The following is a 27,317-nucleotide window of genomic DNA, read 5'->3' on the forward strand; positions in this document are numbered from 1 at the left end:
CGGTCCCGGCGGGCGGCATGGGCTGCGCTGCAGGGTGAAGTCCAAAGTTCAGTCCCCGCGAGGCCTCGGATAAATATGAACCTGGAGAATTCCCCCGGCCCAATGTAAACAGCGGGCAGGGCTGCTTCGCGGCGCGGGCCGGGCCGGGGGCCGGGGGCACCGCGGGCTCGGGAGTGGGGCTCGGGCCGTGGGTGTCAGGAGCGCGAGGTGCCCCCGCCGCGGCGCCGGGCGGACGGCCAGGCGCGGGAGCCGGCCGCGTGGCCGGGCGGCGGAGCCATGGTGGCCAAGCTGAGCCAGCTGCAGGCCGAGCTGCTGGCCGCCCTGCTGGAGTCCGGCCTCAGCAAGCAGGCGCTGCTGCAGGCCCTGGGCGAGCCGGGGCCCTACCTGCTGGCCGCGGACGGCGCGCTGGGCAAGGCGGAGGCCGGCGGCCGCGGGGAGCTGGCCGCGCTGCCCAACGGGCTGGGGGAGACGCGGGGCTCCGAGGACGAGACGGACGACGACGGCGAGGCCTTCACGCCGCCCATCCTCAAGGAGCTGGAGAGCCTCAGCCCCGAGGAGGCGGCCCACCAGAAGGCCGTGGTGGAGAGCCTGCTGCAGTAAGACACCCCTGCCCTCCACCACTCCCCTCCTCCCGTCCCCCGTCCCCCGTCCCCCCAGCCCCTGTCCCCCCGTCACCCGGCCCCCGGCCCCCGGCCCCCGGCCCGGAGCCACCTCAGCCCCACAGCCCTGCCCGGGCCGGAGCTCAGGCCTCCCGGAGCCGCCTCCCCAGGAGCCGCCGTCAGCCCGGGGCTGGGGAAGCCGGGCCCGGGGAGCCCGGGGGGAGCAGGAGACTGGCCACAGGCCTCTTGGGCCGGAGAACAGGGGCCGTGGGACTCAGCCAGCGGCTCTGTCCATGCCCAGGCCTGACCTCCGGGCAGCACTGGGACGGCCAGCTCGATGGGAGGGCAGCTCGGGGCTTTGGGGCCCCTGGTCGCTGGGGAGGCCGCAGTCGGCCGGTCTCTTACCTGAGGGAGAGGCAGCCTCGGGGCAGGGGCTCTGTCCTCCCAGCTCGGCCTCAGGCCCGGCCTCCCCGCAGGCGCCATCGGAGGCCTCCCGCCCTGTACCCCCCACCGGCTCCCCGGCTCCCAGAGCACCGAGCGGGTCTGAGCCGAGGCCTCCCCTCTCCTCAGCAGAGCGAACTTGGTTACTTATTACCCACAGGCTTTATTATTTCTCTTTTGTTTTATAAATTTATAAACGGCGAAAGGCTCTGATAAGGCCTGTGATCATTAACTTGCAGGGATGGCGGCCTGGGAAGGCCCGGCCAATGAACCTCCCACCCCGCGGGTGGGGGATGGGAGCGCGGGGGGAGGGGACGGGGGGGGGGCAGGGGCTGTGAGGGTGTCCCCTTCCCGAAGGCCCCGCGCCCCCATCCTAAAGCTGGGCTTGCGGAGGGCTCACCCTGAGGCTGGGCTAATGCTGAGATGGAATCTGGGAGGAAGAGAGGGTGAGTCTGCTTCTCAGATGAGGAAACTGAGGCCAGAGAAGGGGAGTAGCTTGATTAAGGCCACCAGCGGGACCTCACACCCTCTGTCCAGTCCTCTCAGTCCCCAGCCTGGGGGCCGGCCGGCGGGGTGAGGAGGGGCTCTGCGGAAGACGCTCACTCCAGGAGCCATTTCCCTCCTGTCCAAGGTCCTGATCCCCGTTCAGAGTGGGGGAGGGCTCGGCCCGCCTGGGAGGCCTCAGGGGTGAGGACCGGGATGGGGGGCAGGGGGGCAGAGAGCCCCCTGACTTGGCAGGAAGTGGAGGGCAAAGGGCCCTGCTGGGCTGCAGGGGAGGGGCAAAGGGTCAGGCAGGGCCGGCCCAGGGTGAGGGCAGCTGGGCTGGGGCCGGGGCCGGGCCGGGGGCTGGGCTGGGCCAGACCTGCCAGGACCCCCATGGGAATGGGGGCTTTCGGGCAGGAGTGGGAGACGGGGTGCCAAGGGCCTTCTTACCTGGCTGGGTGGGGCCTCTTGCTCAGCAGTCCTTTGGTGGGTGGTGGGTGGGGGAGGCTGGATCCACGGCACTTGAGGGGGGAGCAGGGGTCAAAGTGCTCCCTGGGACCAGCCGAGGCCTGGAGGCTGAGGGCGAGAGGGGGTGCTGAGAGAGGGCGCAGGGGAGACGGGGAGGACCAGGGAGGATGGGGAGACCTGGGGAAGCCAGCTGCGCAGAGGAGGGAGGAAAGGGGCCGGGAGAGTGAGGCACCCCGAGCTGAGTGCAGGCTGGAGTGCTCCCCGCGCCCAGATTGGGTTTTCTTTAATGCTAACAGCATGCTATTTACTTTCCATTTAAATTTGAGATGTTGCTATAAATTATCAACCAGCTCCTTGTTCCTGCAGAGTTTATAACTAACTACCGGGTTACTTATTGTTCAGGTAACAAAGGGCCTGAAGCCACCCTGAGGGGACAGAGTGGGGCTTGTGGTCTCAGCGGACAGAGAGGGCTGGGGGCCCCGGAGGAAGCCTGGGTGGAGGGCTCCGGTGGAAGTCGCTCTCTGGGGAGACAGTGGTGGGAAGAGACAGGTGGGTCCTGGCCCAGGTCTCCCAGGTGCCCTGTGCTTGAGGCCACCGCACATCTCCACCCTCAGCTCCCTGTGTGACCTTGGGCAAGTCTCTTCCTGGCCCTGCCTGGACACTGACTGGAATTCAAACTCCGGGCCCTGACTCCTGACCTCTTTCCGAGGGACTGCCTCCCCCACCCACCTTCCTCCAGTTACGCTCACTCTGCTGGTTCCCACCTCAGGGCCTGTGCACATGCTGCTCTGTCTGCCTGGAACCTTCTGTCCAGATCTTCCCATGGCCATTTCCTTCCCGGCCTTTTGCTAAAGTGTCACCTCCTCAGGGAGGCCCTCCCTGACTGCCCCGTCTCGAGGTTGGGTCTGTCCCAGTCACTCTCCAACCACCTTCCTTTACTTTCTCCTGGCCCTTACCAGTACTTGGTTTTCTGTCTTCTGCCATGAAAACAGAAGCTCTTCAAGGGCAGGTTCCGTGGCCTCGTTCAGCTCTCTCACCCTTCCTGTCCAGCCCACGCAGCGCGAATGGACGAGTGGCCAGGATTCTGAGGCCCTGGGACCCCTGCTGCTCTGGCCGCGGGGGGAGCCTGGTCGGGGGCTCCTGCCTGAGTGTTCTCCTGGTCCTCCTGTCCCTGAGCAGCTCACACCTCAGCCTGGAAGGACTCTATCCTCTCCACTGGGGACCAGGAGTTCAGTGGCCACGGGGGATGTCCCTGACGGAGGCCAGCCTGCCTGGGTTCGAATCCCAGCCCCCCAGCTCTAGCGCAGGAAGGTCATTTCCCTTTTCCGAGCTCGTTTCCTCTGCAAGTGGAGGTGGCATGATAACATGGGTGTGCATACGTGGCAATGGACCCGTTTTACATGATAACATGGGTGTGCATACGTGGCAATGGACCCATTTTACATGATAACATGGGTGTGCATACGTGGCAATGGACCCATTTTACATGATAACATGGGTGTGCATACGTGGCAATGGACCCGTTTTACATGATAACATGGGTGCGCATACGTGGCAATGGACCCGTTTTACATGATAACATGCGTGCACATACGCGGTAATGGACGGTGGCCATGGGAGTGGTCCCGTTTGACAGGTGAGCAAGTGAAGGCGCAGAGAGGCAAAGGGACTTGCCCAAGGTCTTGCAAAGCAGCCAGGCCAGGACTTGGACCCGGGTCCTCCCAGCCACACGCTCTGCACAGCACCCTCCCGTGATACGTTTATCTCCCTCCTCCCGCCCTAGTCCTCTGGCTGTTCATCGTCACCATCACTCACTTCCACGCACACCTCAGAGACAGAGGGGCTTAGAGACGTGTGTGACTCCTCTCCTCCTCCTGTGAGATATTTACTGTGAGCGCCGTATCACAGATGAGGAAACTGAGGCACAGGACAGCACAAAGCAACTGCCCCAGCCCCGGGAGAACAGGCACCGCTGAGATCGCAGGCCTGCTGGGGACTCCGCTCCCTCCACACCGGGCCTCCCGGGTGGCCTCCGCTGGCCGCACTGAAACCCCGGGCTGGTCCCGGCTGCAGGACGATGCTCGTCACAATGCCCGCCGCTCACTGGGCGCTCCTGCGTGCCAGCCCTGGAGCGTCCCCTCCTCCTGGAGACCGTCCGCCTCCCCGGCCCGAGGCGGGCGGTGTGCGCGTTGGCGGCGTGGGCACCACCCTCAGGGGCGAGGGGCGGCCGCGGGACTGGAGCCCGGGCCGGCCTAACGCTGGAGCCTGTGAGGGTGGCAGTGGGGTGCCTGGAGCCTGGCCCCTTAGTTCTGAGTTAGAGAAACTGTCCTGAAGAGTCACATCTTTGGAGAGTGAGTGTATGGGGTGTGTGTGTGGGGGCGGGGGGGGGGGATGGGGAGGAGACAGAGAGAACAACAGAGAGACATGGAGACAGGAGAGGGAGAGAGACTGGGAGGGAGAGCCAGACACACACACACAGGACAGTGACAGTTAATCTTTCAGTTGAGCCAGGAGAGGCCTTGTTGAGAGCAAGACTGAGCTTATTCTGGAGAGGACAGGAAGAGGGGAGGGAAGGAGGGGAGGGAGGAAGAGGGGAGGGAAGGAGGGGAGGGTTGCTCAGAGGGGTGACGGCTGCAGTGGGGGAGGCGGGAGCCACCAGCAGCCCAGCTCCGGGATCAGATAAGCGTGTTTGCTGTGGAGCACAGGCTGGACTTTGCACTCTGCCCTCCTGGTGTGCCTGGCACCGGAGGGGGGAGGGGCGCGGGGAGGCTCCTGGGAGCCCGGGGAGCAGGAGGGTGGAGCTGGCGGAGAGCCTGGGGGGTCTGGGCGAAGTGAAATATTCTTTATTTTTAAAAATCTTTATTGATTTCAGAGAGGTAGGGGGAAGGATAGAGAGATAGAAACATCAACGATAAGAGAGAATCATTGATCGGCTGCCTCTTGCATGCCCCCCTCTGGGGATTGAGCTCACAACCGAGGTATGTGCCCTTGGGCGGAATGGAATCTGGGACCCCCCCAGTCTGCAGGCCGATGCTCTGTCCATTGAGCTAAACCAGCTAGGGCCAAAGTGAAATACTCCCCAGTCCCTTTGACCAGTGAGCTCACCTGTCCGAGCCTCGTTTCCTCACCCGTAAGGTGGACGTATGAGTAGTACTGACTTCCTAAGGCAGTGGTCGGCAAACCCATCAGTCCACAGAGCCAAATATCAACAGCACAGCGACTGAAATTTCTTTTGAGAGACGAATTTTTAAACTTAAACTTCTTCCAACACCATTTCTTCAAAATAGACTTGCCCAGGCCGTGGTATTTTGTGGAAGAGCCACACTCAAGGGGCCAAAAAGCCGCATGTGGCTCTTGAGCCGCAGTTTGCCGACCACGGCCCTAAGGCAGCTGTCAGGTTTAGATGGCCGGCTCCCGCCCAGGCCGAGCTCACAGCACAGACTCGGAAGCACTGGGCTCACGGCTGCGGCTTACCCAGACGGACGCTGCGACCAGCTCCCGGTCAGCGGTCCCTCCGGCCTCCGCCTGTGGGTGCTGGGCCGGAGCCAGAGCTGATGGAGGCCTGTGTGCCCGCGGGCAGAGGGCATTGCCAGGGGCCAGGCGGGCTGGGCCTCTGAGGACAGCGAGAAGGGCTGGGGACAGGCAGTGGTGAGCTTCAGAGCGGGGGTGTGTGTGTTTCCTCTTTTAGCATTCGGTTTTAGATAGTGCATATGCATGTGCTGGGCATTATATAACATGTTACATAATCCTAAAAGCGTGGAGCAGGAACAAAAACTGCCCCCTCCCCGTCCTCAGCACTCGTTCCCCGAGGCACTGTGTCTCAGTCCTGTGACCTTCGCCGTGCCCTGCACACACAACTGTGTAGACATCTCTCTCCCCATGTTAATGTTCCACGGTGGCAGCCCAGGGGTGTCCGCAGGCGCCGCCCGGAGGCCCGCACTTCGTTAACCAGCGCCCTCTTTGGTGGTTCCAATTTTTGGCTGTGGCCAGGCCACGTGGTGCCGAATCGCCTCCTACACAGGCCGTTTGCCACATGTGCACACACCACAGCCTCCGGTTCTAGAACAAACTGCTGAGCGAGGGCGTGAGCACCGGCTCTGCGCCCCGGCGGCCGGGGTTCCAATCCCAGTCCGTCTGGGCTCGGGGGTCGGGCCGCTCTCCTCTGACCCGCATCTGGAAGAGAGGCCTGGGACAGGGAGGGCCGGCTGGCTGGAGTGGGCAGGGAGAGAACACACAGTGAGGCCTCTGACCCATCCGTTCCACAGTGACAGGGGGCGGGAACACGGACCACAGGGGCCTCAGGTCCCATCTCCCGGGAGAGAATCTCAGCCCCGGGAGGAGGACCTGGCGCCCAGACATCACGTTTTCCTGACAAGTCCTCCAACTCTGGCCCCGCTCCTGCACCTGAGGCTCGGAGACCCAGTGCTGCTTGGGTGTGGGGGACCCGCCGGCCCCGCCTGGGGTGGTGCAGGTTACAGGAGGCACATTCCTCTGTGATGTTTCCCTGATAGCCTCACTGTCTGCTGGGCTGCCCGTGACCTTGGGCAAGAGATGCAAGTGAGCTGAAACCGGTGTGGCCCAGTGGATAGAGCGTCGGTCTGCGGACTGAAGGGTCCCAGGTTTGATTCCGGTCAAGGGCATGTACCTTGGTTGCGGGCACATCCCCAGTGGGAGGCGTGCAGGAGGCAGCTGGCCGATGATTCTCTCTCATCAACGTTTCTAGCTCTCTATCCCTCTTTCTTCCTCTCTGTGGAAAATCAATAAAAAATATATTTTTTTAAAAAAGAGATGCAAGTGACACAAGTGCCTTAGCCTGGTGGCCCGGACCGTAAATGAGAGAATCCCATTTCTCTCCTTGTTTTCAGACCTAATTTCCCCCCTAGTAGGTCTCATCCACCGATCCATCCCCCTACCCACCCAACTATCCACCCACCCACCCAACTATCCACCCACCCACCCAACTATCCACCCACCCAGCCACCCACCCATCCACTCATTCATGGTGAGTTCATGCATTCCCCGAGGGCGGAATGGATGCCAGGCTGTGGGAATGGGTGTCAGACGGCGCTGGCAGTCTCTGTGGACAAGGCACAGCCACAAACGCAGTGCCGGGGGAGAGGGCTCTGCGGAGGAGGCTCACCGGTTAGGCCCTCCCCATCAGGCCGGGCGCCCAGGGCAGCCTGCCCACATGTCCGTGGCCGAGCGTCTGTCACCGTTTCTGAACGGGCACCTGCTCTGTGTGTGCGGGGCTGGCGGGGCCTGGGACATGTTTCTCCCGTGGCTGCGCGTTGCATGTCCCTTCCCCCGTCTGTGTGAGGGTCCCTGTGTCCTGGCGTGAATCACGCCTGAGTCAGCGTCTGCTTTCATCCACATCCCACCCCCAGTGTGGGCAGGGATCCTCGCACCCGGGCCCCCTCCCCCGCTGAGCGGGCCCTGCTCTTGTCCCGCCAGGGAGGACCCGTGGCGCGTGGCCAAGATGGTGAAGTCCTACCTGCAGCAGCACAACATCCCACAGCGCGAGGTGGTGGACACCACCGGCCTCAACCAGTCGCACCTGTCGCAGCACCTCAACAAGGGCACCCCCATGAAGACGCAGAAGCGCGCCGCCCTGTACACCTGGTACGTCCGCAAGCAGCGAGAGGTGGCCCAGCGTAAGTAACACCGCAGCCCGTCCTCCCGCGGGCGGGCTCCCGCAGCTCGGGGGGGCGGGGGGGAGCTCAGGAGGATCAGCGGGACCCTCCAGCGCTTATTTTATTCTGCGCAAGGTACCGTGGGAGAGGGAAGCGGGGCTGGTCCTGGGCGTCCATGATGGGTAAGCAGGGCCCTGCCTTCCGGAGCTGCTGGCAGGAGGGAGAGAGGCCGTGTGATCCGGGGAGACGTGTTCTGAAGCACAGGAGAGCAGCCGGAGCTGTACTCATGGCCCCCGAAGTTCACAGCACCGGCCCGGGGCGGCGCTGCCAAAGTCTGTTTCCACGTGTGGAGCTGGTGGCAGGGGAGAGAGGCAGGGCGCAGGCGGGTTCACACCAGCCGTGTGGCCTGCAGACTCGGTCTTAACGTGCGAGTTGAATTTTGACGCATGGAGATCAGGGAAGGGTGTTCCGGGCAGAAGGAACAGCATGTGTAAAGGCTCAGAGGTGAGGCAGGTGCTCAGGGAGTCCTCCCGTGCAAACCTGGGAAGACCTGGGCGCACTCCAATTCAGGGAGGGCGGACCTCCCCAGTCAGGCCTCCTCCCCCACCGGGTCCCAGGTGCACGTTCTCACGTTTGAGCCTGTCTATGCATAAAGTAATTTCTACTATTTCTCTTCATTAATTATCCAGCTTTTAAAAATATATATCTTTTAGTTTTTAGAGAGGAAGGGAGAGGGAGAGATAGAAACATCAATGATGAGAGAGAATCATTGATGGCTTTCTCCCGCACGCCCCCTTACTGGGAATCAAACCTGCAACCCAGGCATGTGCCCTTGGCCAGAGTCAAACCTGGGACCCTTCAGTCCACAGGCCGACGCTCTATCCACTGAGTCAAACCAGCTAGGGCAATCATCCAGCTTTTTAAAAGACAATGCACAGCCCTAACCGGTTTGGCTCAGTGGATAGAGTGTCGGCCTGTAGACTGAAAGGTCCCTTGATTCCGGTCAAGGGCATGTTCCTTGGTTGTGGGCACATTCCCAGTAGGGGGTGTGCAAGAGGCAGCTGACCGATGTTTCTCTTTCATGGATGTTTCTAACTCTCTATCCCTTTCTCTTCCTCTCTGTAAAAAATAAAATAGATTTTAAAAAATAAAAATAAAAGACAATGCACACTTAGTTAAGAAGAAAACATGTGAGAAAGACTTTACAATTAAAATTAGATGCCCTTGACCTAAAGCAGTCGCAGCCTTGCAAACCCCCTCTGGAGTAATTTTAGGCACACGCTGGCCATACCCACAGATCCCTGGTTCAGAACCTCCCTTCCTCCCGTTCATAAAATGCCCAGCTGGCGGCCTGCTCAGGGATACGCTGCTGGGTCTTTTCTCTGCTGGCGAACAATGCACTTTGGGCTTTAGAATGCATCCCAGTCTGGAATGTTGAACACAGTTCTGAATCTACTCAAGGAGACATGCTTCCATTTTCTACTCTGTGCAACATTAGAGAAATATTCAGTTCCCTGAACTTCACCTGTAAAATGGGATGGCATATGTGTCAAAAGGGAACAAATGCTGATGTTACCTGGAGCCTAGTGAGAGCAGAGCTTGGCTCAGTAGAAAAGTGTGCAGGGGTCGATTAGTGATGCCTGCCTTGGACACGGTTAGGAACATGGAGGCACGTGTGCTGTGTGTCTGTCCTCACTGGATTAGAGGATTGCCAAGCTCCAGCTGTGAGCTGCTCTGACCGGGCCCCTGGGAGTGAGACAGCATCAGGAGTGTGGTCAGCAGCTGAGGCGGGGAAGGCGGGAGGGGCTGGTGCTCTGCTCACAGCTGCCCGTTGTCTGCAGAGTTCACCCACGCCGGGCAGGGGGGGCTGATGGAGGAGCCCACGGGGGATGAGCTGCCGACCAAGAAGGGACGGAGAAACCGTTTCAAATGGGGCCCAGCGTCCCAGCAGATCCTGTTCCAGGCCTACGAGAGGCAGAAGAACCCCAGCAAGGAGGAGCGAGAGGCCCTGGTGGAGGAGTGCAACAGGTGGGAGCGGCGGGCGCGGGGCTGGTTTGGTCTGGGCAGCGCAGGGCTGGGGAGGGGGAGGGTGGCTCTGGGTCCTGAGGGAGGGCCTCCCCCTCCCCCGCCCCCGTCTCAACTTGGGCTCCGGGTCTGAAACCCAGCTCTATTTCTGACACACACCCCCCAGTCCAAGCAATTTTGAGTGGATGTGCATCTCATTCATCCTCACTGCCAGCCGGTGGTGATTCTGCTCATTCTAAGATTAGAGACCCTGAGGGGGAAGTCACTCAAAGCAGATGTGGGACTGCACCCCGGTGCCAGCCTCAAACACTCAGGCAGAGCCCTGCCTCTCAGAACCCCCGGCCAGGACAGGGCTCCTTGGTGCCTGGCCTGGAGCCTCACAGTGGCTATTTCTGCAGGGCCGAGTGCATCCAGAGGGGGGTGTCGCCCTCACAGGCACAGGGGCTGGGCTCCAACCTTGTCACAGAGGTGCGTGTCTACAACTGGTTTGCCAATCGGCGCAAGGAAGAAGCCTTTCGGCACAAGCTGGCCATGGACACATACAGCGGGCCGCCGCAGGGGCCGGGCCCGGGCCCCGCACTGCCCGCCCACAGCTCCCCCGGCCTGCCCCCCTCGGCCCTCTCCCCCAGTAAGGTCCACGGTGAGTGCTCTGCGGGCAGGGGCTGGGACGGTGGGAGGAGGGAAAAGAGGGTAGGTGGGAGAGTTGGGGAGCACCACCCCAGTGGCAAAAGTTACCCAAACCTCTCAGCACTTCAGTTTGCTTCCACTCCACTTTGCACTGAGTGGTCAGATTATGATGATCTCTGAACACAGAACAATCTGACCACTCAGTGTCTATCCTGTATAGTAAAAGACTAATATGCAAATTGTCCCCTCTACCAGGAGTTCGACCAGCAGGCAGGCTGGCCAAGCACCCATGTCCTCTCCCCCTGGCCAGGCTGGCCGGACCCCACCCAAGCACAAATTCATGCACTGGGCCTCTAATACACACATACACACACACACACACACACACACACACACATATATATATATACACACACACATACATATACATATATATAGACATATATATACATATACTGAGTGGCCAATTATGCGTTCAGAGATCATTATAATCTGGCCCCTCAGTGTATTCACACTATTCTATCCACTCTATTACTCTCCACTCCACTGACCACAACACGTCATCCATCCACTACGTTCACTCTGAGTTGGGTTCAACTCATTCATTTCAGATCAATTCATTTCAGGTCAATTCTACTGTTTATTATAGTTTTATTTTTTTAAAATAAATCTTTATTGTTCATATTATTACAAATGTTCCTCATTTTTTCCCCCTCCACTGCTCCCCTCCACCAGGTTCCCACCCCACCCTCTGCCCTTTCCCCACCCCCCCTTGTTCTCATCCATAGGTGCATAGTTTATGTTCAGTCTCTTCCCGCACCCCCCAACTCCCCTTTTCCCAGAGAATTGTCAGTTCACTCCCCTTCCATACCTCTGATTCTATTGTATTATATTCACCAGTTAATATTGTTCATCAGATTTTTTAATTCCCTTGGTTTTTAGATTCACTTGTTGATAGTTACATATTTGTTGTTCATAATTTTTAATCTTTATTTTCTTCCTCTTCCTAAAGAACCCCTTTCAGCAATTCATATAATTCTGGTTTGGCGGTGATGAACTCCTTTAGCTTTTTTTTATTTGTGAAGCTCTAACTGGCCTTCGATTCTGAGTGATCGCTTTGCTGGGTAGAGTATTTTTGGCTGTAAGTTCTTGTTATTCATCACCTAGAATATTTCTTACCATTTCTGTCTGGCCTGCATGGTTTCTGTTGAGAAATCAGCTGACAATCGTATAGGTGCTCCTTTATAGGTAACTACCTGCTTTGCTCTTGCTGCTTTTAATATTCTCTCTTTGTCTTTTGCTCTTGGAATTTTAATTATGATGTGTCTTGGTGTGGTCCTCTTTGGATTCTTTTGTTTGGGGTTCTGTGCGCTTCCTGGACTTGTAAGTCTAATTCTTTCACCAGGTGGGGGAAGTTTTCTTTCACTATTTCTTCCAATATGTTTTCAGTATCTTGCTCTCTCTCTTCTACTGGGACCCCCATAATTCTGATGTTAGTTTGCTTGAAGTTGTCCCAGAGTTTTCTTACACTATCTTCAACTTTCTGGATTCTCTTGTCTTCTTGCTTCTGTGGAGGAGTGTCCTCTGGCTCTTTGTGTTCCAAATCTTTGACTTGATTCTTGAGATCTTCCATTCTGTTTTTAGGACTCTATATAATATTTTTTATTTCAGACAATGTATTCTTTATTTCTAGTTGATCCCTTTTCATATCCTCATAGGTCTTGTTTATTTTATCAGCCTTTTCTAGGAAATTCTTGAAAAACCTTATAAGCGTGGTTTTGAACTCTATATCCGGTCGCTTTTTGTCCTCCATTTCTTTCGTTTGTGATCTGTTTCCTTGTCTCGGCATTTTTGCTGCTTTCCTGAGTTTGTAGGGTGGCTTTGTGCGCTAAGGTGTCCTATATGGTTCAGTGGGTCAGTCTCCCAGTTACCTGAGGTGCACCCCTTGGTGCACCCCTTTGTGGACTGTGTGTACAGCCTTATTGTAGTTAAGTCTTGATTGTTGTTGGTATCACTGGGAGGAACTGACCTCCAGGCCAATTGGCTGTGAGGATCAGCTGTGTCTATGCCAGGAGACAGCCTTATTCGACTAGACTTGGAAAATTATAAAAGCCTCTGTGCTCAGCTTGGATGGGGTGGAGTTTCAGGGTGGAGCCTACAGCCTTGGCTTCTCGTCAGCCCCGCCCTTTGAGGTTCCTGAGTCTCAGTGTTCCTCAGTGTCCTTAGGTACTCACTGCAAGCACCTCTGAGAGAAAGGTGCCCTCGAGTTTTGCCCGCTACCAAACAGTCTAGGCTCTCCCCCAGTCATCCCGGAACTGGGGTTCAGTGTGGTTGGAAGTGGGGTTCAGAGCAGTATGGAGCTTTTGTCTCCTTCCCACTAAGGCAATCCAGGACCACAGTCAACACTCCATTCTCTGCATGTAATGTGCGCGCCTCTGGGACTGCCTTTTGCTGCTCACCTGAGTTTCCACATTACAGCCCAGACTCCCTCTGTAAAAGCCTGGGTCCCCAGGGTCTGGCCTAGAACTGGGGTTCAGTGCTGTTGGAACTGGGGCTCAACACAGTCCGGAGCTTTTATCTCCTTCCCGCTAGGGAATGCCAGCCAGGCACTCAGCCACCCCTCCTCTCCGGCTCCGTCCTCTCCTCGCGAGCACCATGTCTTTGTACCTTAGGCTTTTACAGCTCCTCTGATTTTCCTTCTAGTTTTCTCTTTCCTTCTAGTTGTAGAATTTCCAGTCAGTCAATTTTCCTGTAGTTCTGGATAATGTCCATTTTGTACTTTAGTTGTATTTTTTTTTTTTTTAATTGTTGTGTGAGGCTGCAGTTAGGCATTTACCTATGCCACCATCTTGGTTTCTCTCCTAATCTGTTTATTATAATCCAATTTGTTCATGTAGATTTGGTGCCATTTAATCCAATCCAATTGCCAATCAACTCAGTTTAATTAATATAATTCAAGGAAAATTAAGTTTGTATGGCTCAGTTTGATTCAATCCAAATCAATTTGATTCAATTCAATTAAGTGCAACTCAATGTATTTCAGGTTCAATTCAACTAGATTCAGTTTCATTAAACTAATTCCAATTATTTGCTGCAGTTCATTTGCTGCAGTTCAGTTCGGTGCAGTTGTTTTGTTGAGCACCTTCTGCATGTCAATATAGTCTGGGCAGGGGCGAGGAGCTGATGCAGTGCAGCCCCTGTGCTCAGGAGTTGGAAGCAGGCAGCACAGAGCCTGGGAGGAGGCTGCATAAAGATGGGGCGAGTGGCCTGAGCAAGCCGGTGAGGCCCCTGGAGGGCAGGAGAGTGGGGTGCTGAGGCTGCACACTGCTCCCCTCCAGGTGTGCGCTATGGACAACCTGCCACCAGCGAGGGGGCGGACGTGCCCTCCAGCAGCGGCGGCTCCTTGGTGACAGTGTCCGCAGCCTTGCACCAGGTGTCCCCCGCAGGCCTGGAGCCCAGTCACAGCCTGCTGAGCACGGAAGCCAAGCTGGTGAGTGTCCCCAGCCCACCCCCAGGTGGGTGAGACCCCCCAACCCCATCTTCCCTCGGTGGGGAAAAGCAGTCCCCACTTAGCTTGGTTTCCCCTCCAAGGTCTCAGCAACTGGGGGTCCTCTGCCCCCGGTCAGCACGCTGACAGCGCTGCACAGCTTGGAGCAGACGTCCCCGGGCCTCGGCCAGCAGCCCCAGAACCTCATCATGGCCTCGCTCCCCGGGGTCATGACCATCGGGCCCGGGGAGCCTGCCTCCCTGGGCTCCACGTTCACCAACACCGGCGCCTCCACCCTGGTCATCGGTAAGCTGGCGGGAGGGCGCAGCCCAAGCGGCTCTGGGACCACGGCTCTCTCACACTCACTGCCTGCTCTGCGCTGCTCTGCGCCGCACGTGATACACACGTAACTGGCGGCCCAGGCCTCAGGGGCTGGGGGGGGGCGGGGGGCAGACGGTAAACAATGCCTAAGCCACGTAGGCCGTGGGGAAGACGGAGCGGCAGGAGGGGACCCATGTGTTCTAGGCTTTAGGCTTTTCTTTAAAGCCCGGAGGACTTTACTTACAGGAACTATTAAAAGGCAGATGGGAGCTGATGGGAGAGGAACGCAGACCTAAGCCCAGGGCCTCGGCTGCACGGAACCCAGGGCTCCAGGGAACCCATAGACCCACCTCCCGCCCATGTAATGAGCCAGAGGCTCAGAGGAGGGGGTGACTTGCCAGGGCCATGAGTTAGTGACAGGCCCTAGGGCAAAGGGATTTCCTGTCCGCCTCCACTCCCCCCTCCCCCCCCAGCACACTGCCTCTGGGAGGCGGGGGGGATGGTGCCCCAGGGGCCCGGGAGGCAGTGGACGTGGTGGCCTGGTTGACTCCTGCCCCTCCCGCTCCAGGCTTGGCCTCCACACAGGCACAGAGTGTGCCTGTCATCAACAGCATGGGCAGCAGCCTGGCCACCCTGCAGCCGGTGCAGTTCTCGCAGCCGCTGCACCCCTCCTACCAGCAGCCGCTCATGTCTCCTGTGCAGAGCCACATGGCCCAGAACCCCTTCATGGCCACCATGGCGCAGCTGCAGAGCCCCCACGGTGAGCACGGGGGGAGGGGGCCTCGCAGATACTGTGGCCTGTGTGTGTGTTGGTACAAGTGTGTTTGTGATGGAGGGGGCTCTGCGGGGGCTCCGGAGAGTGTCTGGGGCCAGAATGTGTTTCCATGTGTGAATACGTGTGGCCATGTGTGTGCTGTGTGAGTGGAAACACATCTAGGTGTTCATCAGTATTTAGGGGGTATGCCCACGTGTGGGTCCACAGGCCAGTCTTTCTCTAAACCTTTGGGGCCATATGTATTTCAGAATTAACTATTTTCAGATTTTCAAAGGTTAATATAGGGACCATACTATAGGTTACATAACTCGCCCAGCAGCATTTGGGGTTAACACTGTCACCAAGCCCTACGATTTCTGCAGCAAAAAAGTAGAATCTCACCAAGTAGATTAATAAAGCCTAGCTGGTTTTGCTCAGTGGATAGAGCGTTGGCCTGAGGACTGAAGGGTCCAGGTTCGATTCCAGTCAAGGGCACATGCCTGGGGTGTGGGCTCGATCCCCAGGAGGGGCGTGCAGGAGGCAGCAGATCAATTATTCTCATCATGGATGTTTCGCTCTCTCTCCCTCCCCCTCCTCTCTGAAATCAATAAAAACACATTTCAAAAGTAATAATCAAAATAGACTTAAATACCCTCACTTCAGGCTCAGGTCAGATTGTGCCACCAAAGCGCCACCCTTACAAACTGGGACTTGGGGGTAGAGGGCTGTGTGCATGATTGAGTGCATGCGTTTGTCATGTGGGTGCTGTGGTTTTATCTGTCAAGGGGGGTGAGTTTTCTCCTGTGTCTGCGGGTGGCTGAGGTGACATTTGGATTACGGTCAGAGCATCCTGGCATGGACGTGGCTGCCCTCCGCCTGCAGCCCGTGCAGAGGGGGCTTCCCCTCTGAGGCCTGTTTGGCCTCCTGCTCCCTTTCACACCTGCTCTCAGGTGACGGGCGGAGCTGGGTGTGGGTCCTGGACTTTCCCGGCTCCTCTCAGGGGCTGAGCAGGCCCGGGAGTTGGGGAGGGCGTCCAAACCCTCTACCTGGAGCTCCATTTTGGAAATCAGCCCTGAGTCTCCACCCACTGTCCCACCAGGCCATTTCCCAGGCCTCACCCCCACTTCCCCAGAGCACCCAGCCCTGAGGCCCTCCTGGGAGGGGGCCACGTCTGAACCCTCTCTGTCTCCTCCCTCCTGGCAGCCCTCTACAGCCACAAGCCTGAGGTGGCCCAGTACACCCACACCGGCCTGCAGACCATGCTCATCACCGACACCACCAACCTGAGCGCCCTGGCCAGCCTCACGCCCACCAAGCAGGTAAGACCCCGGGCTGCCCTGCACCCCGCGGGCCCCTCCTCAGAGGACACCCTGAGGCTCAGAAGGCGGCTCTGTTCTCCAGGTCTTCATCTCAGACGCCGAGGCCTCCGGCGAGTCCGGGCTCCACACGCCGGCATCTCAGGCCGCCACCATCCACATCCCCAGCCAGGACCCCGCCGGCATCCAGCACCTGCAGCCTTCCCACCGGCTCAGCGCCAGCCCCCCCGGTGAGCCTCTCCCCGCGGGCGTGTGCACGGGGTGGGAACGACCGGCCGCAGCCGGATAAGGCCATGACGCCATTTGGCTGGCCCTGCCAGGGCACGAGGCCGAGTTAAACATCTGACCAAGTACAGCAGGCTGGCTGTTAAGTTGTTAATTGTGTGTGGCCCACGAGTGTTATATCCAAATGGCCCCGGGCACAAAAACGGCTCCCCACCCCTGATGGGGCAAACTGTGAGCTGGGGGTAATGGGGCAGATGTTGGAGGGACTGGGCACTACAGCCTGGCCAAGCTGACACACAACATTAACCACCTCACATGTCTACCATTTCCTCTAAAACGCTGAGGCCGCTCCCTGGGGGTTAAAGACAAGGTCCCACCTCCTCCACCCCAGTGCTTCCAGGGAGGAAGTGGGCGGGGCGGGATAAGCCTGGTGGGCAGCCAGCAGCTTCCTGTGCCCCGCAGTGTCCTCCAGCAGCCTGGTGTTGTACCAGAGCTCCGAATCCACCAATGGCCACGGCCACCTGCTGCCGTCCAACCACAGCGTCATCGAGACCTTCATCTCCACGCAGATGGCCTCTTCTTCCCAGTAACCATGGCAACCGCCTCCCAGGGGCTGGCACCTGAGGCCTGCACAGCGACTTGGGGGGTGACCAGGGCATGAGCCTGCAAACATCTGCTTCTACGGAGCTGTAGTGTCAGAGGGAGGACTGCTCAGTGCACAAGAGGGCGCTGTGGAGAGCTGGGAGGCAGAGCCTGCTCCTGGCAGGACAGGAGGGCCCATCCCTGCTGCTCCTGGTAAACCTTGTCACTTCGAAAAGAAGGGGACAGACTCTGGACCCCAGTACAGCCAGCCTGGGCCTCTGGAGAGCCCAGCACTCCCACAGGAGCCGCAGTCCCCGCTCAGGACAAAGCTGTGCAGCTGTGCCTCACTGGGCTCTGAGAGGCCTCAGACCATCCTGTCCCGAGGCCCTGTCCAGGCCACTCCACCCTGCCTCCTTCCTGCTATTAACCCAAGGCCCGCCGTTCCCGCCCAGCCCCCTCGGAGAGCATTCCGAGGGGCTGATCTGCCCAGGCCTGGAGCTCAGCGCCCAAGCCCTCGAGGAAGCGAACTGAAGGCACCAGGGCTCTCAGCTTCCCTCTCCCGGGACCTTGGGATCTCCTTTCCTGGGACACTTGTTCCCGAGCAGCTTGCCTTCTGTGCCAGCCTGCTGTCTTGCCTCTGCTGAAAAGCCCCCCTCCCTCAAGGCTAGCAAGTGTCCTCGCTGTGGGAGCCTGCGACTCTGGGCCTGGTGCTAAGTCCCGGGCAGCAGCTCCCGGGGCCTCTGGGGCCTGCAGACCCTTCCCTGGTTTGGAGAAGCTGCCGAGCTCAGAAGGCAGAGGCCTGAGCGCTGGCAGAACAGAGGTGCCCAGAGGGAGAGGAGAGAGACGAGGCCGGCAGAGAGGAGTCCCCTGTGTGGACAAGACTGAAGCCGGGAGCCTGGGGCCTGGGAGACGAGGCGGTCCAGGCAGATGCAGCCCCAAAGGGCCAAGTCCCACCCGAGGAACAAGGTGCCGCCACTGGGGCTCCTGTGTCCTCCCCTCCGGACTAATGTGAGAACCGGGCCCTTAGACCAGCGGTTGCCAACCTTTCGGACCTCACAGACCACTAGTGGTCCAAGGGCCACCAGTTGGTGACCGCTGCTTTGACCACCTCCAAACTGGGACCATGAAGAGCCGCATCCCCTGCAGCTGACAGCCAGCTAAGGACGAGCCTGTACATTATTTAACTTTTAATAAAGTAAACGAGGAACACACTGGAAACTCCTTACTTGTCCTTCATTGCCCAGGTGGGGTTGGGCAGGCAGGGGGGCGGAGGTGGGCCCGGGGCCGGAGGAGAGATGGGTCCAGCACACACAGACTCAGGGGCCACCTGTCGTTCTTGCTCTGCTGAATCTACGAGGCCAGAATGTTACCTTCACCTTGGCCTTCTGCTCCTTGAATAGGCCTCGTGCACGAAGCCCAGCGAAGCCAGTCCACCAGGCCCGTGACACTCCCGTACGCCGCGGCCGGGCAGGGACCCTCCTGTGGTGCCGATTTAAAATGTCTCATCAGGATTCAGCACTGCTGGAGGCAGCACCCCATCACTTAGTTAGGTGCTGGGTCTGACACTTACTTTTCCACAATCTGGTTGGGAGATGATCGTGTGTGGTTATGTTCCCAAATGTAGAAAGTTCTGGAAAATGAGGGGGGAGATCTCTCCTTTCTCAGAGTTATATCCAGTCTACATGGCACTTTGGGCATTGACACCTCAGGGACCTCTTCCCGCATTTTCTTCAGACCGTCTCCCACAGCAGGCTGAGGAGCGGGGTGCGGTCTCCCCTCACGCACCTCCCTGACAGCCCTGGGGAGATGGGAGCGCCACCACTCGGCTGTCAGCCTTGACTGACTGGACGGCTCCACAGACATCCTGGTTCCACAGTCTGCCCGGCCCCCAGGGGGCACAGGAGGGCGGCCTTACTCAGGCTTCTCACTCCACAACCAAGGCTTTCCCCGAGTCGTGGGCAAACCCAGTCATGGGCAGAGTCTGGACTTGCAGCCAAGTCCCTGACGTGGAGAGGGGGCTCCGCGTCCTGGGACCGGTGGGCCCCGCCGGCACCTGGTCAGTGCGCAGGCGCGGCTGCTGCGCTCTTCGATGGCGGGAGTGGCGAAGCCTCAGCGGCCTTCTTGGCCTTTTTCTTCCGTTTCTTCTTTTTGCTCCCAGGTGGCACATCGTCTCCGTTGAGCATGGCGGACTCCTCTTCCTGCTTCCCCGCGGTGGCCGTGCCGGTGAGGGTGGTGGCCGTGGTCAAGTCCGTGCTGGCCTCCTTCCTGGCTTTCTTTCTCAACTTCCTGTTCTTCTTCTTCGCTTCTTTCTCCACCGGGGCAGGACCATGGATGGCGGACTCCCGCAGAATGGCAGAGGCTGCCACAGCGGCCTCCTGGCACCGCTGCCACTCCTCCTCACTGTCCTCACTGCTGCGGGAGAGGGCAGTCTGGGTCAGCTGGGGTTGCGACTGGGCCCCAAAGCTGCCCCCGAAAGCGCCCACGGGGTGGGGGGCAGGTAGAGCTCAGGCGCTGGGTGTGAGGCAGACCAGGGTTCCTGCTTCTCTGCTTCCTGGCTATGTGATCTCATCAGGTAACCTCTCTGACGCTCATGTCTTCATCTATAAAATGGGATCTTCACTGAGCCCAGGCCTCACTAGGATGTCCAAGGAGTGAGCGTCTGGCACAACCTGGGTGCTCAGAAAGCAGTAACCCTCCAGAGCCAGCCCCGCGGAGTGTCCTCCCCTGCCCCGGAGCGTCCTTTCTCCAGCTGCCTCACAGGGCTCCTCTGGGCCGGGCCCGCACCGATCTGCCTGGCTCTCCTGAGACACTGGCCAGTGCGGAAAGTGGGCAGAGCCGAGGGGCCTTGAGGGGAGGGTGTGCGCTCACCTGGAGCGGGAAGGCAGGCGCTTTCGGCGGGGCTGGGGAGCAGCTTTCTCCTCGGGGCCTTCGGGGACGGAGGTGAAGAAGAGGCGGAAGCCTAAAACGCACAGGGGCAGAGTCAGCACTGCCAGGCCCCTCTCCTCCCAGGCGCCCTGCCCTCAGGAGCGCCTAGTCCAGAGGCACAGGCCCAGGAGTCGCTCCTGTCAAACCACAAAATGCCGCCACATGTGCGGAGCGGCGTGCTGACGACGCTGGAGCCGGGGGACGGGGTGCGAGGTGCCAAGCAGGCCAGCACGCCCTCGCGGCTTTTGGGAGTCAGCAGTTGAGCCTCCTGCCTGAGGCAGCTTCCAAAGTAGCCATGAGCCTGACAGGGGACAGACACGCTCAGACGGGAGAGGCTGTGCAGTGTGTGGTGGGAGCTCTGCTCAGGGTTAGACAGACGTGGTCACCTCAGGTAAGTGCCGTCATTCCTGAGAGCCTCGGCCTCTCTTACAGTCCCCCCGTAATGGGGGTGTCATACCTGCCTCACAGCAGGCTGCACGGATGACAGAGGTAACACACCAATACTATTTCCTAGCTCCAGATACACAGGAGGTGCTTACCAAATGACAGCAGATATTAACAGGACTAGAGGCCTGGTGCATGAAATTCGTGCATGGGTAGGGTCCTTAGGCCAGGCCGGCAATCAGGGCTGATCAGAGCCTTCTGGCTGCCGGCTGGGGCCTTCCTTCATTCCACGCCACCCCCTGGTGGTCAGCGCACGTCATAGCGAGTAATGGACCTCCCGGTCTCACAGTCCAGCTCCTAAGGGGACACTTTGCACATTAGCCTTTTAGAGAGAGAGACAGAGAAGATCACTACTCACCATCATCCTCCGGGGTGGCTTTCTGTGCCTCAGCCTTTGCTGGTTCCTTCACAGCTTCTGAGATGGTAATGGAGCTAAGGAAAGAGGAGATGCTTGATTTTGCATAAAATTTTAAGTACCTACAAAATCTTTTCCAAAAAATTAACACCATTCTTTTTAAGTGTAGGGGATAGGGCCTGCAGTCTTAAATGCAAAAGCAGACAGCACATTGGCCTGAAGAATGCTAACACAGCCGAAACCGGTTTGGCTCAGTGGATAGAGCGTCGGTCTGTAGACTGAAAGGTCCCAGGTTCGATTCTGGTCAAGGGCATGTACATTGATTGCGGGCACATCCCCAGTGGGGGATGTGCAGGAGGCAGCTGGTAGATGTTTCTCTCTCATCGATGTTTCTAGCTCTCTCTCCCTCTCTCTCCCTTCCTCTCTGTAAAACATCAATAAAATGTAAAAAAAAAAAAAAAAAAAAAAAAAAGAATGCTAACACCCACAGCTGTAACTGCTGAGCAGCTCCTGCCAGCTCAAACCGCAGGGCTTCATTTGTTTAAACCCCACTTTATCCCAGAAAACGCTGAAGATTTTTAAGATACTCATAGTACAACAAAATAAATACAATTTCAAATAGGAATAAGAGAAAATAAACACCGGAGAGACAGAAATAGCCAAAGCGTAGTGAAGAAGTCCTATAACACTTGCTTTTTGTTGTCGTTTTCAATTTTGATTAAAAACTTTTTTTTGAGATAACTGTAAATTGATAAGCAGTTCCAAGAAATAATACAGAGATTCCATCTACTTTTTCATTTATTTTTGTTTGTTAATCCTCCCCAGAGGATATTTTTTCCATTGACTTTTAGAGAGAGTGGAAGGGAGAGGGAGAAAAGAGGAGAAAGGAGGAGAGGAAGGAAGGAAAGCAGGGAGGTGGGGAGGGAGAGAAACATCAATGAGAGAGAGTCACATTGATTGGCTGCCCTCTGCACAAGCCCTGACCAGGACTGGGGATAGAACCTGCAACCCAGGTATGTACACTTGACCGGGAATCAAAACCATGACCCTTCAGTGCTCAGTCTGGTACACTAACCACTTACCAACATGGGCCAGGGCAAGATTCCATGTACTCTTCACCCAGTTTTGCCCTGTGGTAATATGTGCGCAACTGCAGTTCAATATCACAACCAAGAAACGGACATTGATAGAATCCATTGGCCTTCTTGAGACTTCAGACCTGGGTTTTGAATCCTGGCTTTGTCACTTACTAGTTGTGTCCCTTTTGGCAAGTGACTTCATCTCTCTAAGCCTGTTACCCATCTGTACACTGGGCGCCCTCCCCGCTTAGGACTGCCACAGGAGCAAATGAGATAGTGGATATCAAGCCCTTGGCACAGAGCCTGGCCACAAGCAGCAGCTCAGTGCATGGCACCTATGACGACAATCACTGTCATCGCGATAAGCAGTAAGTTTCACAGGCCGTCTAACAAAAATAAGCCCTCTCCCCAGAGCTCAGAGCAGGGAGAGCTGGGAGACCAGGATGCCGGTCTCTGGTGAACGCACGGAGGTCACTGTGCACTCGGAGGGCGGTGCTCTCACACTGTCCTCTCAGCAGACAGCAGCGTGCGGTGCTTTCTCCTACTGCCTTCCGCACACCCACCCCCAGGACCTCCGCTGGGAGGAGGAAATCTAGTTGGGAAGACAAAACTAAATGCCAAAACCGTGCCACCCATGCCTGACTGGCCCTTTATCTTAACAATATGGCTCGATGTTGGTCCCTTGGAGTATGGGACAATGTCTGTAGACATTTCTGGTTGTCATAACTGCTGGGGGGATGCTACTAGGACCTCGTGGTAGAGGCCAGGCATGCTGTCACCACCCTACAAAGCACAGGACAGTCCCACAACCAGGAATTACCAGGCCAAAGGTCAATACGGCCAAGGCTGAGAAACCCGGATCTCACACATGGGAAAAACAAAAACTCTCCAGGGAATATCCCGACTCGGTCTGACCAGCATCCTGCTGGGTTTCCCCGGGGCTTTCCATAGCGCCAGGTGGGCTGAACACCCTGAAGACAAACAGTCACAGACACACTGCTCTCACAGGCTGCAGGGCCAGCTGACCTTCCTAACACGTTTCCTACTTTCTCCAGTTCTGGGCTGGCCCTGTGTCAGGGGGGTTCAGATTGCTGAGCTGTGGTCCAACATTCTGTCTCAGAAGAGCAGTTGGCTTATACTTGGAGAGGGCTCACTTGTTCTTTTTGGTGCCTACTTCAAAATGAAGGACTCTGGCTTAACATCCCCACCTCCCTTTCAAAACCTGCTGTCAATCAGGAATGGATCTAGACCATGCCCATGTTATATTATCAGTCATCCGCGAAACGAAGGCACTGTAGCCAAATGAGCCTAAAACTCCTGGGTGAGCAGTTACACGGGGAGTTTACTGCGAGGGCACAGGGAGTGTGCAGGCTCCAGGGGTGCTCACCTTCTTTGTGGTCAGATCCTTTTTTCCTGGTCACACTTTGGACTCGTATTTCTTGGTGCCTATTTCAGAAATGCTGACCTAGATCTTTATGAATTACTGGAGGCCTGGTGCACAAAACTCATGCACAGGTGGGGTTCCTAGGCCTGGCTGGCAATCAAAGCTTAATGGAGCTGTCTTGCCCAGGCCTAATTGGGGCCAAGCCTGCCGGGGCTTGCCAGTTTCTGGCCGGAGCCTACTGGCTGCCAGATGGGATCTGCTGGACAGGGGGAGGGACCCCAGGAGGTTGGCTGGCCGTGGGAGGTTGGGTGTGGGAGTGCACTGACCACCAGGGGTCAGCTCCTGCGTTGATCATCTGCTCCCTGGTGGTCAGTGCGCATCATAGGGACTGGGTGACTGGTCGTTTGGTCGTTTGGTCTTAACGGTCGCTTATGCTTTTACTGATATTCTCAAATATAAGAAAGACCTGGCACAGGGCCTGACATACAGAGCGGGCCCACACAGTAATTCTGTCTGTCCCTTGCCCTTTTGTGAATGGGCTCTTGCTTCTGTGGTGCCTCTTATCCCATGGGAGCCGGACAACACAGAGCTTAAGAGCAAGGCCTTTGGCACTGGCTGGTCTAGACAGTGTCAGCCTGAGGACTGAAAAGTCCCAGGTTTAATTCCGGTCAAGGGCACATGCCAGGTTACCGGCTTGATCTCCAGTAGGGAGTGTGAAGGAGACAGCCAATCAATGATTCTCTCTCATCATTGATGTTTCTGTTTCTTTCTTTCTCTCCAGGATCAATAAAAATTTCCTTCCTCTCTGGAATCAATAAAAATTTATTTAAAAAAAAAAAAAAAAAAAACACACCTGGGTTTGAGTCCCAGATCTGCTCCTTCCTCTCTGTGATGCCAGCAGATGCTGCTTCTCACAAACAGCCTCTGTCTCCTCATCTAGAGAATGACAGGGCCTGGTGGCCAGGTGGCTTGGAATGCAGTGAGGTGACGTATGCCACATGCTTGCCGCGGGGTTGGCTTCTACACGGTGAGCTCCCAGCCCATATGAGCCTTACTGTTCCAATGACTGAGGGTGGGGGAGAGAAGGTGTGCTTTGGTTACCTGTCCAGCAGGTCTCCCAGCTTCTTGGCCACGTAGGCTCGGAATTCGGGGGTGGTCTGAAGCTCATTGCCGTCCTGTTCGTGCTCATCCACCTTATGCCTACAACACACACACAAGACCTCACTTTCCGCCAGCTCAGCAGCTACCCCCATGAGGGCAGGGACTACATGTGTCTCGTTCACCCTGTTATCACTTGACTTAACCCAGCACTGACATACAGCAGGGGAAATATTTGTTAATGAATGTATAAACCTGGACCCAAAGTGCACAATACCTGAGGCTCGGCTGGGCAGTTGGCAACTGATTATTTGTAGCATCTGTGGAAATAATGAAAATCGAGGTATTTATAGAGGAAATGACAATAATATATTCTTTGTATGCCACTCATGATGTTAAGTGACTTACATTTATAACTCATTGACTCTTCCCAACAATCCCATTACAGGGATCACCATTATCTCCACTTGGCAGATGACACAAAAACCCCACAAGTATTGATATTTCTATATATACATATATATAATAAATAATAAGTGTGGGGAAGGAAAATAAATCAGGGGAGGGCGGTAAGAAGCCTACCTATGGGAAGTGCGGTGTGGCAGGACAGCAAGAAAGGAGAAACAGGCAGGGAATAGATTACAAAAGGGCTTATAAGTCCTTTTAAACAAAAGCAGGGGTTTTATTTTTATTTTATTTTTACTCCTCACCCGAGGATATTTTTCCACTGATTTTTAGAGAATGGAAGGAGGGGGAGAAGCAGAGATGAACACATCAATTGGTAGAGGCAGAGGCATGTGACCTTGACCGGAACTGAACCCAAGACCCTTCAGTCCGCAGGCTGACCCTCTATCCACTGAGCCAAACTAGCTAAGGCAAAAGCAGGGGTTTTATTTATTTTATTTTAAATATTTTATTTATATATTTTAAAATATATTTTTATTGATTTCAGAGAGGAAGGGAGAGGGAGAGATAGAAACATCAATGATGAAAGAGAATCACTTGGCTGCCTCCTGTACACCCCACACTGGGGATAAAGCCCAAAACCTGGGTATGTGCCCTGATGGGGAATCGAACCGTGACCTCCTGGTTTACCAGTATAGGTCAACGCTTAACACAGCCATGCCAGCTGGGCAAAAGTAGGTTTTAAACCATGCTTTCCCATGGCCTGCTCTGGTAGTCTGTATAGGTTGGATCCCTTCTCAGAATAATGTTTTAAATTAAAAAAAAACACAAAACACACACCCACACACACACACAGGCCCTAGATGGTTTGGTTCAGTGGATAGAGCCTTGGCCTAGAAACTAAAGGTCCCAGATTCAATTCTGGCCAAGGGCACATGCCCAGGTTGCTGGCTACATTCTCAATAGGGGGGTGCAGGAGGCAGCTGATCAATGATTCTCTCTCATCTCTGATGTTTCTATCTCTCTTTCCCCTCTCCTTCTCTCTGAAATCAATAAAAATATATTTAAAAACACATACACAAATAGGACTACAAAAAAACACACACACAATTACGTATGTTGAAATTCAGTTACCGTAACAGTAAAACCGCAATCCTGGCATACTAATTAATATGTGTGCTTCCTTTTTAATGCATTAAACAAGATCTAGATATTCTTTTTTAAATATGTATTTTTTAAATTGATTTGAGAGGGGAGATAGAAACATCAATGTTGAGAGAGAAGCATTGATAGGCTGCTCCAGTATGCCCCCTACTGGGAATCGAGTCTGCAAACCCCCATGTGCCCTGACCTGGAATAGAACTGTGACCTCCTGGTTCATGGGTGAAAGGAAAATCAACCAATGAGCCACACCAGCTGGGCTAGAGATTCTTTAGGGTAGGGGTGTCGAACTCAATCAAAGAAGGGGCCAAAATCTAAAATCCAGCCTAAATCGCGGCCGAATGGTTTACTGAACAGTCATAAACTGACAATGTCATAAACTGACAGCGGAGTGCAGTGATGACAGCGCGGTGCAGGCCACATTGCAAGGCCTGGCGGGCTGGATTTGGCCCGCGGGCCTTGTGTTTGACACATGTGCTTTAGGGTCTAAAAATTATTGTAGCCGAAACCCGTTTGGCTCAGTGGACAGAGCATCGGCCTACGGACTGAAAGGTCCCAGGTTCGATTCCGGTCAAGGGCATGCGCATTGGTTGTGGGCACATCCCCAGTGGGCGGTGTGCAGGAGGCAGCTGATTGATATTTCTCTCTCATCGATGTTTCTAGCTCTCTACCCCTCTCTCTTCCTCTCTGTAAAAACTCAATAAAATATATTTTAAAAAATAAAAATTATTGTTACTTTAAAGTAGGAATGAATGTAAATTACTTTTTCCAACATTTATCTGCAAAGACTGTAATGGGGTAAGAAAATCCGTGACTTTTGCCAGGGCCAAGTGCCAGGTGTTGTCAAAGCTACTTGTGGCTTGTGGCGCACAGGAAAGGAGGATGGGAGGGATGCTCAATTTCAGAGGTTAATGACAGTGCGGAGGAAATGCCTCCCCATTCCACATCCATGTTCTCTGGCTTGTGATGAGGCACCGCTACCATGAGTTTTGGACTTACTCCCGCGAGGCCAGGGAGTCCGGTCAGAGTTAGCACTGGACTCAGCTCCCCGCAGCCCCGGCGGGAAGGTGCTGCGGGCGGAGGAAGGGTGGGTGCGAGAATCCATCAGCGGCCGTCGCAGTCATTTCCGAGGCGGCGGGCTCCCCGTGTGACGCCCACGGGAGCCGAGCCAAGAGGCACTCTGGTGCCTCCGTTTCCCTGAATGGGATAATGAAACAACCCGCTTCCGGTCCCGGAGCTCTCGGGAAAGAAGTGGAGTCCCCGAAGTCTCCTCACCATCCTCCTCTCGGCCCCCGGGGAAGACCCTCCGCCCCTCGCCAGGCTGCTCGAACACGGTCCCTACCGGCTCTCCGCCTCTCCGGCGCCGCCGGGCGCTGCGCCAGGCCCCAGGCCGGCACCGCCGCCGCGCGGCACCGCGCCAGCTCCTCGGCGTCACTGCTGCCGCTACTGCTCTCCACGTCGCTGGTGGAACCTCTGGGCGCCGTCATCTTGAACCACCGCAAAGGGTT

At 56.3% G+C, this 27,317-nt stretch overlaps 2 protein-coding genes across 4 annotated transcripts; one reads left to right on the forward strand and one right to left on the reverse strand.

The window, feature by feature from the left end:
* Window positions 1–263: 263 nt before the first annotated feature.
* Window positions 264–18,170, forward strand: HNF1A (HNF1 homeobox A). The gene is made up of 10 exons (XM_084868299.1): window positions 264–596; window positions 7,443–7,642; window positions 9,463–9,649; window positions 10,045–10,286; window positions 13,612–13,763; window positions 13,865–14,066; window positions 14,650–14,841; window positions 16,039–16,154; window positions 16,237–16,381; window positions 16,839–18,170. The coding sequence occupies exons 1-10, from the start codon at window positions 277–279 to the stop codon at window positions 16,964–16,966; spliced, it is 1,884 nt and encodes a 627-aa protein (XP_084724425.1). The 5' UTR covers window positions 264–276; the 3' UTR covers window positions 16,967–18,170.
* Window positions 18,131–27,317, reverse strand: LOC311613898 (protein CUSTOS). 3 transcript variants are annotated; one of them, XM_084868376.1, is made up of 6 exons: window positions 27,152–27,317; window positions 24,521–24,563; window positions 24,247–24,345; window positions 20,686–20,759; window positions 19,827–19,917; window positions 18,131–19,367 (listed from the first exon to the last, which is right to left on the reverse strand). In XM_084868376.1, the coding sequence occupies exons 1-6, from the start codon at window positions 27,294–27,296 to the stop codon at window positions 19,016–19,018; spliced, it is 804 nt and encodes a 267-aa protein (XP_084724502.1). In that variant the 5' UTR covers window positions 27,297–27,317; the 3' UTR covers window positions 18,131–19,015. The 3 variants fall into 3 exon arrangements, with proteins under 3 accessions (XP_084724502.1, XP_084724504.1, XP_084724503.1); XM_084868378.1 differs by having other exon boundaries at window positions 18,131–19,370; window positions 27,152–27,314; XM_084868377.1 differs by lacking the exon at window positions 27,152–27,317 and adding an exon at window positions 26,809–27,118 and having other exon boundaries at window positions 18,131–19,370.

Source organism: Pipistrellus hanaki, assembly GCF_964339955.1.
Source record: "Pipistrellus hanaki genome assembly, chromosome: 19".
Lineage (NCBI taxonomy): Eukaryota > Metazoa > Chordata > Mammalia > Chiroptera > Vespertilionidae > Pipistrellus > Pipistrellus hanaki.